General features: G+C 49.0%; 1 protein-coding gene and 1 pseudogene across 1 annotated transcript in view; one reads left to right on the top strand and one right to left on the bottom strand.

Moving 5' to 3' along the window:
- EMILIN2 (elastin microfibril interfacer 2) overlaps positions 1 to 13,940 on the bottom strand; it is a 57,003-nt gene that overhangs the window by 26,176 nt on the left and 16,887 nt on the right. Inside the window, exon 3 of the mRNA XM_043889719.1 lies at positions 2,689 to 2,864. Coding sequence (XP_043745654.1) covers positions 2,689 to 2,864 — 176 coding nt within the window. The remainder of the gene's footprint in view (positions 1 to 2,688; positions 2,865 to 13,940) is intronic.
- Positions 347 to 751, top strand: LOC122685053 (annotated as a pseudogene).

Here is a 13,940-nt window from a genome sequence, read left to right as displayed (position 1 = left end):
TTAACCACTGGACCACTGGGGAAGTCCAAGATGATGTGTACTTAAATATTTTTCCTATATGTTTCAAGTGAAAGTAAAAGTCGCTCAGTCATGTCTGACCCTTTGCAACCCCATGGACTAGACAGTCCATGAAATCCTCCAGGCCAGAATACTGGAGTGGGTAGCCTTTCCCTTCTCCAGGGGATCTTCCCAACCCAGAGACTGAACTCAGGTCTCCCACACTGCAGGCAGATTCTTTACCCACTGAGTCACAAGGGAAGCCCCATATGTTACAAACATTCTTTAACTGATATGCACTACTTTTGTAATAAAAAAGTTATTTTAAAATCTGTTTTTCAGGTCAATGGTGGCAGCCTTGCAGCAGAGGCAGAGATGCAGATCTTTGTGAAGACCCTGAAGGGCAAGACCTTCACCCCTGAGGTCAAGCCCAGTGACACCACTGAGAATGTCAAAGTCAAAATCCAAGATCAGGAAGGCATCCCGTCTGACCAGCAGCATCTAGTTTTTGCCAGCAAACAGCTGGAGGATGGGCTGTGCTCTGTCAGACTACAAAATCCAGAAAGAGTTCACCTTGCATTTGGTGCTTCATCTGTGAAGCGGCATCGTTGAGCCTTCCCTCTGCCAGCTCGCTCAGAAATACAACTGAGACAAGATATCGGCTGCATTACGATCACCTATAGCCCCGGCGGTCAACTGCTGCAAGAAGCGTGGCCACACCAACAACCTGCGCCCCAGAAAGAATGTCAAATAAGGCCCCTCTGCCGGCTTCTCTGCCCACAGGGCAGCCTCCTGCCTGTGGCCCTGGGGCCTCAGTAAAGTTTCCCTTTTGTTGACTGAAGCAATAAAAAATAATAATAATAATAAATAAAATCTGTTTTACAGAGAATATTGAGAAACACCACTAGTTTCAAAACTGAAAACACCTCATCAGAAAATATAATCATTTAAGAATGGCTTAAACATCTAACTCATAAGAAAATCAATGGCAACCCACTCCAGTACTCTTGCCTGGAAAACCCCATGGACGGAGGAGCCTGGTAGGCTGCAGTTCGTGGGGTCGCTAACAGTCGGACATGACTGAGCGACTTCACTTTCGCTTTTCACTTTCATGCACTAGAGAAGGAAATGGCAACCCACTCCAGTGTTCTTGCCTGGAGAATCCCAGGGACATGGGAGCCTGGTGGGCTGCCATCTATGGGGTCGCACAGAGTTGGACATGACTGAAGTGACTTAGCAGCAGCAGCAGCATAAGAAAATCTAAGTTTTCTCACTGAACTTTAAAAAAGAAGAAAGATAAAGTGATGTAGAATAAAATGTCAAAATATTTTTGTCCATAAAAGTCAGCCTCTTGGGGACTTCCCTGGTGGGCCACTGGTTAAGACCCCATACTTTCAATGAAGGGAGCAAGGGTTTGATCCCCGGTTGGGGAACTAAAATCCCACAAGCTGCACCGTGTGGCCAAAAAATTTTAAAAAGTCAGTCTCTTAAGTGTTAGTTGCTCAGTCATGTCTGATTCTTTGCAAACCCATGCACTGTAGCCTGCCAGGCTCCTCTGTCCATGGGATTCTTCAGGCAAGAATACTCGAATGGGTTGCCATTCCCTTCTCCAAGGGATATTCCCAACCCAGGGGTTGAACTGCTCCTGCACTGCCAGCAGGTTTTTTACTGTCTGTTAATGTTATACTTAAAAGCCAAGGTGGAAAAAAATACAATAAAATAAAATAAAAAATAAAAAAAGCCAAGCTGGGACTTCCCTGGTGATCCAGTGGCTAAGCCTCTGTGCTTCCAACTCAAGGGGCCCAGGTTCAGTACCCCATTAGGGAGATATTAAAAGGTTCCACATCTTCCAATTAAGACCCAGCATGGCCCCATAAGTAAATAAGTAGATGAATATATAAAAAAAAAAACAAGGTGAAAATTATCATTGCTTTCTAAACTATTCATTGAGTTTGTGCTACTTCACTTAAAAAAAAAAAATCAGAAGCAAATTAAGAACAACCTCAGTGGAGCCTTCTAACTCTGGGCTTAGCTTTGCAAATATGCTCACTGCGCTTGGTCGCTTCAGTCGTGTCTGACTCTTGCCACCCCATGGACTGGAGCCCTCCAGGCTCCTCTGTCCATGGGATTCTCCAGGCAAGAGTACCGCGGTGGGTTGCCATGCCCTCCTCCAGGGGATCTTCCCGACCCCGGAACTAAACTTGTGTTTCCTGTGTCTCCTGCACTGCGGGCAGATTCTTTTACTGCTGAATATCTCACCCCAAACAGAATGAGAATGATTCTATTTCTCTATTTTAAAAAATAATAATAATAATTTTAGTGTCTTCAAATTCAGGCTTAAGGAAGTTCACACATGAAAATGAAAGTAAAAACAAGCCAGGCGTCCTTACATCATTACATGAGAATCTCTTCTGTCTCTGCCGCAGGCCACACAAGGCTGAAAATCAGCCTCATCTCCTCTAAGGTTTTGGTTTTCACAACCAGCTGGCCCTAACAAAGCAATTTATTTTTTAAAAGTTTGTCTTTTAAAATCGCTACTGCTTCCGCACATCAATATGTGTACCACATGCCTCCTGCAGGCATACGGGTGTGTTCCTGGAAGCTCTGGGAAAGCCCCGCATGTAACTCACGAAGCCTGAGTTGGAAGAAGCGGCGACAAGCAGGGCTGAGCGCAGGACGGCAGTGAGTTACCTGTGGGTTTCTTCAAGCTGTTGCGGGGCCGAGCGGGCGTGGGGCGGGGCATCCTCCCAGGGTCTCTGGGACCTTCTTGACAGTTTCCCCCCCTGAAGCCAGGGCAGCACCTCCATTCCAACTGCGTCACCGTCTTGTACCTGGTGACATACCTGGGTCTGACATTCACGCGATACCTGCCAAAGAGCAAGGTGGCATCTCTCGTTACTGGCTGCTGCAGCAGACACCCCGGCCCTCCTGGCTGCACCCAAGTGAAGAGGCCCCGGGTCACTGCTATCTGCAGGCTGACCCGAAGGGGTCACCAGTCTCCTCCAGTCCAGCCTTGCCCCCCACCGCTTTCCTCCATCTCTTGGATCCACCTGCCCCCAGCTCCCCTCCCCTGAAAGGCTGGAGAAACAGACAACTCAGAAAACCTTGGCCCATGACTCTCATTGAGAGTACAGAGAGCGTTAGTTGCTCAGTTGGGTCTCTTTGTGACCCCATGGACTGTAGCGCCCCAGGCTCCTCTGTCCATGGGATTCTCCAGCAAGAACACTGGAATGGGTTACCATGCCCTTCTCCAGGAGATCTTCCTGACCCTGGGATCGAACTGGAGTCTCCTGCATTGCAGGCAGATTCCTTACCATCTGAGACACCAGGGAAGAAGGTGTGACTCTCACTGGATGTGGACATTTTTAAAAAACTGGGCTTTCACTTCACTGACAAACTTCTATTTGACAATTTGCTGCTTGGTGGAGATTCTCCCAGGCCAAGTCAGGCCCATTTGGTTCGTGTTTTACACAAACATGCCTGGCATCCTCGCCTCCCCGTGTATTTATCTCGGCACCTTCTTTCCTGACACCTGGCAAAGGGAGCGGTGAGCCTCTGCAGGCCCACTTCATGCTATTTGTGTTGAGATCTTGGTGGCTCAGATGTTGAAGAATCCACCTGCAATGCAGGAGACCCAGGTTCAATCCCTGGGTTGGGAACATCCCCTGGAGGAGGAAGTGGCAACCCACTCCAGTATTCTTGCCTGGAGAATCCTCAGCACAGAGGAGCCTGGCGGGCTACAGTTCATGGGGTTGCAAAGAGTCAGACACGACTGGGCGACTAACACTAACTAATGCACACTTGTGCATCACAGAGACCCTGGCAACAAGCTGGAAAGTCTGTCAGACCCAGGGCTGGACCTCAGCCCAGAGCAGAGTACTGATCCAGGACCCCTGGGCGCCCAGGGGGGCCAAGCCGGAGTTCACCCCCAGGGACCCTGCTCACAGCACAGAGGCGAGCGGCTCCTCGCCCACCTCGGCTTCTCCTGCCGACAGCAACCCCAGCTTTCTTGATCCTCGGGTCAGCTGCTCTTCATGTCTAACCCCAGCACTAGCAGCCAGCTACCTTTTCGGGTCTACAGGGGCCCTCGAGCCAGCCAAAGGACTCTGCCTCCGGCCCTGGCCTCATGGCAGGTGGAGTTCAAAGTCACATTCCTGAGAGAATCACAAGCTGCTGAATGTCACGGACTTCTGGCACCCCGGCTGAGGGGCCCGGGCATGACACGAGAACCGCATGAGCCAGGCAGTCCCCCAGGCCAGGACGGGCAAGGCAACCCTGCGGAGTTCTAGGGGCCGGCGACAGTGCTGCCTGGCGGGAGTGACCCCACGCCTGGCTGACCGCCTCACCTGGTCTTGAGGGCACGGTTCTCAACCTTGGCCGTGTGTCACACTCACCAGGGACCTGTGAAAGACCGCCCGGGTCTGGTCCCCAGCCTCAGAGGCTCTGTTATGACTGGACCCTGATGCAGCCTGGGTGTGTGGATTTTGAGATGCTTGGGTGGCAGCCTTTTCGGGAAAAACTGATGAGAAAGCCCAATAAGTAAAACAGAAAAGAAGGGCTGCTCAAGCGGTTGGGGGGAAAGGGTGGAAAAGCAGAGGCAAAAGCCCCCTCCTAGGCCCTTAATTCTCATTCCCCCCACATCCCCCATCGAGGTCCCACTGGAGACATCATCCCCAGCTCACAGATGGAAAAACAGAGGCTCAGAGAGGTTAAGTGACTCCTCCCAATGGTCAGGAAGCGCCAGAATGCACGCATGCTCAGTCACTTCAGTCGTGTCCGACTCTTTTGCAACCTCATGGACTGTAGCCCACCAGGCTCCTCTGTCCACAGGACTCTCCAGGCAAGAATATTGGAATGGGTTGCCATTCCCTTCTCCAGGAGATCTTCCCAACCCAGGGATCAAACCCGGGCCTCCTGCATTACATGTGGATTCTTTACTGTCTAAGTCACTAGGGAAGCCCCAGGAAGGGCCAGGACTGGCTTTAAACCCATGTTCTCCCCTGCACCCACCATGGCCCTCCCAGCATGTGGAAGCCATGGGTCTCCCTGGCAACTGCCCTAAATTCAAAGCCACCCCACCCACTCAGAGATGTTCCAGAAGGCCCCACAAGCTGGGTGAGAAGACAGTCTGAGCATCTAATTCGGTCCAGGTACACTCCTGCCTTCTCCCCCCACCCGGCACCCCACCTACCCAAAGCATCTTCTCTGTGGTCCCAGAAACTACAAGAAAAGAAAGAAAAATCCTATTTCATTGTTTTGCTCAAGCACAGCCTAATGCTGGAAAAATGTGTGATCTCAGGAAAACCTGGTTCCTCTGAGCATTTAGGATTGAATGTGAAAATGGGTTTGCTCCGGGGTTTTGTTCGTGTGCCAGGCGATGACAGCCCACAGTAAGCCCTCTGACCACAGCTGAGCCAGGAGGAGGGGCTCTGATGCTGGTGGACGAGGGACAACCCCCACCCCACCCCATCCAACCTGAGCCGGGGGCCTTAGCCCCTCACAGCCCAAGAAAGTGCTTGGTTCTCTAACATACTTCATTCTTCTCCCTGAAGGGAGTGAAGATTTTGGAGCCAACTCCTAAGTTAGGAAAGCTCCCTGGAGTGCGCGCCTTCTTCTCCACCCGCCCCACTCCCATTGCTATAGGGTTTCTGGTTTCAATGGACTTCAGATTGGCCGCGTCTCCCACCAAGTTTCCAGCCCCAGAGACAGCTGGAAGCCATCAGGGGCCACCTCCACTGTGGGAAAGCTCACGGCCACCTCCCTGCACAGGAGGATACAATGCTGAGGCATCTGCCGGTCCCCAGGCCTCTGCTGGGGGGAGGGGGTGTGATGGGGGAGGTAGGGATGTTTGGTCCCACAGCATTTCTAGGGTATCTCCAAGAAATGGGGTTGCCACTTCCCCAAGGGCAGCCAGGGGGCTCCCCAGAGGGTGGGGAGGCCCCAAGTAGGACCCCCAGGCCTGCTCTGCATCACCCTGGCTTTGCGGAACAGTATCCCCTGCAGGGAGCTTTTAATAAAATGTTTTATTACTTATTTATTTGTGGCTGCTCTGGGTCTTTGTTGCTGCACACAGGCTTTCTCGAGTTGCAGTGAGTGGGGCGGGGGTGGGGCGCCGCTCTCTAGTTGTGCACGGGCTCATCTGGCCTGCAGCAAGTAGGATCTTCCTGCACCAGGGATCGAACCCGTGTCCTCTACATTAGCAGGCGGGTTCTTATCCACTGTACCACCAGGGAATTCCCCAGGGAACTTTTTAAATATGCCCAGGCCTTTATCCTCAAAATTCTGATTTCATTGGTCTGGAGCAAGGGGTCCCCAGGCGTGTGTACCTTGCAAAAACTCCCCACATAATGGCTGAGCACAGCCAGAATTGAGAAGCACCCCAGACTGGCAGGGAGTGAATGGAGCCCCTGGCCTGGTGCTAGTTTGATGCTCCATACACATTCACAGCATCAGCGAGCTGCACCCAGCTGGGGCGGCCGAGGATGGCCTGCAGCCAAAGGGACAGAGTCACGGCAGGCGGGGCTGGAACCTTGGCCCCCATCCCAGCCCGGGGTCAGGACTGGAACAGCATTCTGTGCCCTGGGGATCTCTGACCAGCTGCCTCAGGCCCCCCTGGGGGCAGGGTCGGGAGCAGGGAGGCAATGAGCTGCCCCACAGCCCCACCTAACTCCCCTCCTCTCCTCTGAAGTCCTTTTGGGTTTTTTTTTGCAGGAGAGGGTGAGACAAGAGTTCACCATTTTTACAAGTTCCCCTGGGTCAAGGCACCAGATGAGCCCAGGAGATGCTAACAAGAAGGCAGGTGGGAGAAAAGGACTAGAAAAGTTGACTCAGAACTCAGGGACCATGTGACTGGAAACGTCCCTGTTAACACACAAGGGGACAAAGTGATTGTGCCTCTGTTTGATGTCACCCCCATGAAGATGCCTTCCTAGCAGGAGGAGAGACCTTCCCTCACCTGCTTCCAATTACACTTGAATTTGCTTGTCCAGAATTCATCCTTCTCTCCACAACCCAAAGCCCCAAGAAGGCAAGAATGCCTGGTGGCTCTGTTCCCCACAGTGTCCCTGTTCTTCACACTGTCCTACTGTGCTGAATAATTAACTTATTAATTGCTAATCAATAACTGATTGATCAAACAATTAATTAATGATACTATGCCCACCTTTGACCAGGTTTGGGAGAGTCCAATGTCCATACAGAAAAACCCAGAGTGGACTTCTTTTTTTTTTTTTAGTTGCACTGATTCATTGTCCTCCATTTATTTATTTATTTATTTATTTTTATTATTATTATTATTTTTTCCAGTGGGTTTTGTCATACATTGATATGAATCAGCCATGGATTTACATGTATTCCCAATCCCGATCCCCCCTCCCACCTCCCTCTCCACCCGATTCCTCTGGGTCTTCCCAGTGCACCAGGCCCGAGCACTTGTCTCATGCATCCCACCTGGGCTGGTGATCTGTTTCACCATAGATAGTATACATGCTGTTCTTTTGAAATATCCCACCCTCACATTCTCCCACAAAGTTCAAAAGTCTGTTCTGTATTTCTGTGTCTCTTTTTCTGTTTTGCATATAGGGTTATCGTTATCACCTTTCTAAATTCCATATATATGTGTTAGTATGCTGTAATGTTCTTTATCTTTCTGGCTTACTTCACTCTGTATAATGGGCTCCAGCTTCATCCATCTCATTAGGACTGGTTCAAATGAATTCTTTTTAATGGCTGAGTAATATTCCATGGTGTATATGTACCACAGCTTCCTTATCCCAGAGTGGACTTCTCTGGTGGCGCAGTGGATAAGAATCACCTGCCAATGTAGGGGACACAGGTTCGGTCCCTGGTCGGGGAAGATCCCACATGACACAGAGCAGCTATGCCTGTGCACCACAACTACTGAAACCCGTGTGCCCGAGAGCCTTTGCTCCAGAACGAGAGAAGCCACTGCAATGAGAAACCCGTCTACCGCAACTAGACAGTGGCCCCCTGCTCACTGCAACTCAAGAAAAGCCTTTGCAGCACTGAGGACCCAGCACAGCCAAAAATAAATAAATAAAAATTCAAAAAACAAAAATTAAAGCCCCAGAGTGATCGATCCCCAGGTCCCACCCAGAAGAAGTGGCTTCCTGAGTCCTGTTGTTGTTTAGTCTCTAAGTCAAGTCTGACTTTTTGTGACCCCATGGACTATAGCCCACCAGGCTCCTCTGTCCATGAGATTCTCCAGGCAAGAATACTGGAGTGGGTTGCCATGCCCTTCTCCAGGGGATCTTCCTGACCCAGGGATCAGACCCGCATCTCCTGCACTGGCAGGCGGACGCTTTACTGCTGAGGCACCAGGGAAGCCCTCCAGAGTCCCACCAGAACCCAGTCAAGCCCCAGGGCCCACAGTCATGGGAACAGGACAAGACTCAACACCAGAAGGTGAGCGAGCACTGTGCTTTCCAAGAAGACAGCTGTTATCTGGGGCAGCTGTTTAAATATAAACTGATTAAAATTAAATTAAACCGGACATCTAGTTGCTCAGTCACACTCTCCACATTTCACATGCTTTGCAGCCACAGGGTTAGATAAACAACGTTAACGTCTCCACCACCACAGAAAGTTCTGTAGAACAGGGCTGGCCAAGACAGTCACAAGATTGTCAAGGGAATAGCAATAGGCCCATGTCTATCTGTTCATCTGATTTCTCCTCCCGTGTCCCCAGCAGCAAGCGGAACACGTGCTCTTGAAATAACCACCCGTCACTGGCAGAGGACCCGTCACACAGCGGCCACACATGGTACGGGTCCTTTTCCTGCATCCCGAGTTTACCTGTGTTTTACTTTACACTCCACACAAACTGAAAGCCCGGCAGGTCCTGGGGGACACTCACTTGACTGGGATTTCTCCCAAGAACAGACTTTCTAGTAAATTCCTCTCTGTACTCCAGACACTGGCTGGCCCCAAAGAACCTAGAGCCAGCTCTTGTTGCTTCATTCCACGTGTGTGGTTCCACACACGATCATTCAGAATGGGACAGATGATGGAGAAGAGGCACTTCCTCTCCCGAGTAGGGAGCACCCAGGTCCGGGGAAATCACCTTCTCCCCCGGAGCAGGAGACGCGAGTTCAATTCCTGGGTCAGGAAAATCCCCTGGAGAAGGAAATGGCAACCCACTCCAGTACTCTTGCCTGGAAAATCCCATAGACAGAGAAGCCTGGCAGGTCACAGCCCATGGGGTTGCAAAGAGTTGGACAAGACTGACCGACTAACACCCTCACTTTCTTTCACTTTCCAGGGACAAGGAAAGTCCACACATGTAAACTCGAGAAGTCATCTCCCAGTTTCGAATGCGCACCCAGGGCCGACTTGGGTGTCTGACGCTCAGCTACTGCTCCAGGTTTTCCATGGCGCAGTTCAGGCCGGCCACAGCAATTCCGTTTTGTTTGTTTGTTTGTCTGTTTTAAAACTGTGGTTAAAATACACATTACCCACAGTTCACTGTCTTGGCCATTTTTAACAGCACAGTTCAGTGGCACAAGTACACTCACAACGTTGTACAAACATCACCACCACCACCACCACCATCTACAGAACATTTTTATCACCCTAAACAGAAACTCTATACCCATATTAAACACTAACTCCCAGCCCCCACTTCCCAGCCCCTGGCAACCACATTCTTCTCATCTCTAAATCTGACTGCTCTTGGTACATCATATAAGTCGAATCACATAGTATTTGTCCTTCTGTAACTGGCTTTGTGTTACTTAGCATAATGTCCTTGTAGGAGAGGAAAAAACTTTTCTTCTACCCTCTTATGGGGCTTCCCTGGTGGTTCAGGTGGTAAAGAATCTGCCTGCAATGCTGGAGATGAAGGTTCAATCCATGGGTCAGTAAGATCCCCTGGAGAAGGGAATGGCAACCCACTCCAGTATTCTTGCCTGGAGAATCCCATGGACAGAGGAGCCTGGTGGGCTACAGTCAATGGGGTCGCAAAGAGTCGGACACGACTGAGGGACTAACACTTTCTACCCTCTTATATTTGTTCCTGGGGCCTGTGAATCAAACTGACAACAGGCAGATTAACAGGAGAAAAAGACATACAAATTTTATTGATGTTAATATTTTTATGTGCCCAGGAGGCCTCATGGGAAAGAAGTGAAAACTCAAAGTAGCAGTTAGAGCCTTAAGTACCATTTTAACAAAAGGTGATCAATTGTGGAGAAGGCACCAGACAGAGAAGAGAGTTCGGGCTTCTAGGAGCAGTAAGTCGTGGGGATATGGGTAGGAACAGAACAGGTGATAAGGGCTATCTCAGTGAGGTTTGTTTAGGCAGACTCGTGTCGGTGCTGTTCTCTGTCTCTGCTGATAAGGTTCCCTCCTCTCCCCCTAGTACAGGTGACGCTTTGGGGCATCAGTGGGGATTTCAGAAAGGTCTTGTCTCGGGCTTCCCTGGTGGTCCAGAGGTTGGGAGTCCACCTGCCAATGCGGGGACATGGGTTCAATCCTTGGTCCGGGAGGATCCCACATGCTGCGAGGCAACTAGGCTCATGGCCACAACTACTGAACCTGAACATCCTACAGCCTGTGCTCCACAACAAGAGAAGCCACCACATTGAGAAGCCCACTCACCGCAACTAGAGAGAAGCCCCCACACGACACAACTAGGGAATGCCTGCATGTAGCGATGAAGACCCAGTGCAGTCATTAAAGAAATTTTTTTTTTTAAAGAAAGGTCTTATCTCTGTGGTTTCTCAACTGCTTTCAGCTCAGAATAATCAGTATGCCAAAGTGGTAGGTTTTGAGGTGGTCTGTCCTGATCCCCTTCACCTGAGGCTCATCCGTGTTATGGCATGGGTCACAAATTCCTTTTTACAGAGTAATTCACTTTTACAAAGTTGGGCCCCCGTTTTCCAATTGAGCAATGACCAAGACAGTGAACTGATGTTCTAGGACCCGCCTGTGACAAATGGATTTTTTCTTTTTTTTGTTTGCTGTCCTACCAATCAGTGAATAATTAAGTGAGCCTTTTATTGAAGTAGCAGTTTGCCAGAAGTAAATACTATGCAGGTTGTAGAGTTTGAAGCTGGAAGGGATTTCAGAACTATGTGAAGGAAAAGGGGTTCTGCACAAGCAGAAGAAGTACTTCCCGTCCAAGTCCACTGTGTCCACAGATGATCCAAAAGTTGGCCATTTTAAACTGTGTGCATGGACGAGACGGGCTAAGGAAGTGACTCTGATCCCCACGTCCCATCTAATGCGGATTGTCCACATTGGGAAAAGCAACCCCCGCCCTGCCACATGACAGTGAGTGAAGGAACCAGAGAGCCTTCCTCCAGGTTAAAGCACATCACCCACAGATCAGGATTCACACACACACACACTACTGTATCTAAAGTAGATAACTAATAAGGACCTACGGCAAAGCACAGCATTCTACTCAATACTCTGCAATGGTCTATATGGGAAAAGAATCTAAAAAAGAGTGGATTTATGTACATGTATAACTGATTCACTTTGCTATATAGCAGAAACAAAAGCAACACTGTAAATCAACTATACTCCAATACAAATTTTTATCACAATTCTCGTCTTTTTCTGCTATATGACACATTTCTAGTTAGATCCCTCTGTGGAGAAATTAGTAACATGAAAGTAAAGAAATGCTGAATATTTTACTTGACTCCTTAGGTGGATCCATCTAAGTTTTAAAAGTCAAAAGGCTTGGGCAAATATATTTCTGAAATACAAAATGTACCTAATGGATCTCGAAGTCAGATTGATGAGCCCTGATTAAAACTGGATTACAGGGCTTCCCTAGTGGTCTAGTGGTTAGGAGTTTGCCTCCCAATGCAGAGGACATGGGTTCGATCCCTGGTCTGGGAAGATTCTACGTATTGCAGAGCAACTAAGCCCATGTGTCACAACTACTGAGCCCTTGCGCTTAGAGCCCATGCTCCGCAACAAGAGAAGCCACTGCAATGAGAAGTCCAAGCAACACAACTCAAGACTAGCCTCTGCTATCTGCAACCAGAGAAAGCCCATGCACAGCAATGAACGCCCAGCACAGCCACCAAAAAAATAATAATAGAATAAATAAATAAATAATAAATTAAATTACAATATAGCTTTGTACATTTCTTAAATCGCAGCTCTTAGACCAAAGCAATGTGTTGAAAATGAAAGTGTACATATAGGAGATTGTCTCTTTCCTAAGACAAAGGAGATATCTGCTGTTGTTCAGTTGCTCAGTTGTCTCTGACTCTTTGCAACCCCATGGACTGCAGCACTCCAGGCTTCCCCGTCCTTCACCATCTCCCAGAGTTTGCTCAAACTCATGTCCATTGAGTCAGTGATTCCATCCAACCATCTCATCCTCTGTCGTCCCCTTCTTCTCTTGCCTTCCATCTTTCCCAGTATCAGGGTCTTAACTAATGAATTGGCTCTACGCATCAGGTGGCCAAAGTACCGGAGCTTCAGATTCAGCATCAGTCCTTCCAATGAATATTCAGGACTGATTTCCTTTACGATGGACTGGTTGGATCTCTTTGCAGTCCCAGGGACTCTCAAGAGTCCTCTCTAACACCACAGTTCAAAAGCATCAATTCTTCAGTGCTCAGCCTTCTTTATGGTCCAACTCTCATATCCTACTGGAAAAACCATAGCTTTGACTATATGAACCTTTGTCAGCAAAATAATGTCTCTGCTTTTTAATACACTGTCTAGGTTTGTCATAGCTTTTCTTCCAAAGAGCAAACATCTTTTAATTTCTTTTAATCACTGCAGTCACCATCTGCAGTGATTTTGGAGCCCAAGAAAATAAAGTCTGTCACTGTTTCCATTGTTTCCCCATCTGTTTGCCATGAAGTGATGGGACTGGATGCCATGGTCTTCGTTTTTTGAATGTTGAGTTGGCCAGCTTTTTCATTCTCCTCTTTCACCTTCATCAAGAGGCTCTTTAGTTCTTCTTTGCTTTCTGCCATAAGAGTGGTGTCATCTGCATGTGCTAAGTGGCTTCAGTTGTGTCCGACTCTTTGTGTCCCCATGGACTGTAGCCCGCCAAGCTCCTTGGTCCGTGGGATTCTCCAGGGATCGAACCCAGGTCTCCTCCATCTAGCAGGTGGGTTCTTTACCACTAGTGCCACCCAGGAAGCCCATCCTCTGCATATCTGAGATTACTGATATTGATATTTGCTGGAGAAACCACAATTATAAGCTGTTTCTTTTCCTGTTTCCTCTTGAAGTAATTTCCTTGGGTACTTAGGATGGCAAGTTAGATTTCAAACCCTAAAATCCTCTTTATTTTATGCTCTGATCATACAGCAAATAAATAAAAGTTTTCCACAAATGATCACCCTTCTTAACCCTGAGGACGTAACACGTTCCTAAGACAAAGTCGACTGGAGAGATGTCCAGTGACTCAGCCACCAGGCTGTCCCAGCTCAGCTGCGATCGACAGTGAAGTGTCACTCTCAGATTTACTATAAGAGCGGGGGTGCTTTCTCTCAGAGCAGACTCTCATTGCTAAAGATGACATCATCTCCAAGTGCAGGGCGCGCCCAGCAGCATGAAATACAGCTTATACGTGTGTTCCAAGGAGTCCACATTCTTAGCTTTAACTTCTTCACTTGGGGAAATACACGACGGAACACAAGTCCACAGTTGGGTAGTGGCCAGCAAGTGTGGGGGGCCCCCAAGACCCAAGTGCAGCCCCAGCTTTCTGGAGGCTGAATAATCCAACATTAACGAAGGCCCACAATATCCTAAAGAAATTCTTTGGGAAGGGGCCAAGGCTGCAGCAGGCTGCTTTTCCAACTACAGCCTATATGATTTCATTTATCAAAGCCACATCCCGTCCCCTGATTCCTGGAGTCAGGACCAGAGAGCGGTGGCCTCCACCCCATCCCTCCCCATGCGCACAGCCCCCAGGTTCCCACGGTGTGGACACAAGAACAGCT

Source organism: Cervus elaphus, chromosome 27, assembly GCF_910594005.1.
Source record: "Cervus elaphus chromosome 27, mCerEla1.1, whole genome shotgun sequence".
NCBI classification, from domain to species: Eukaryota; Metazoa; Chordata; class Mammalia; order Artiodactyla; family Cervidae; genus Cervus; species Cervus elaphus.
The sequence above is the reverse complement of the archived record's forward strand: the minus strand, read 5'-3'. Positions and strand labels throughout refer to the sequence as shown.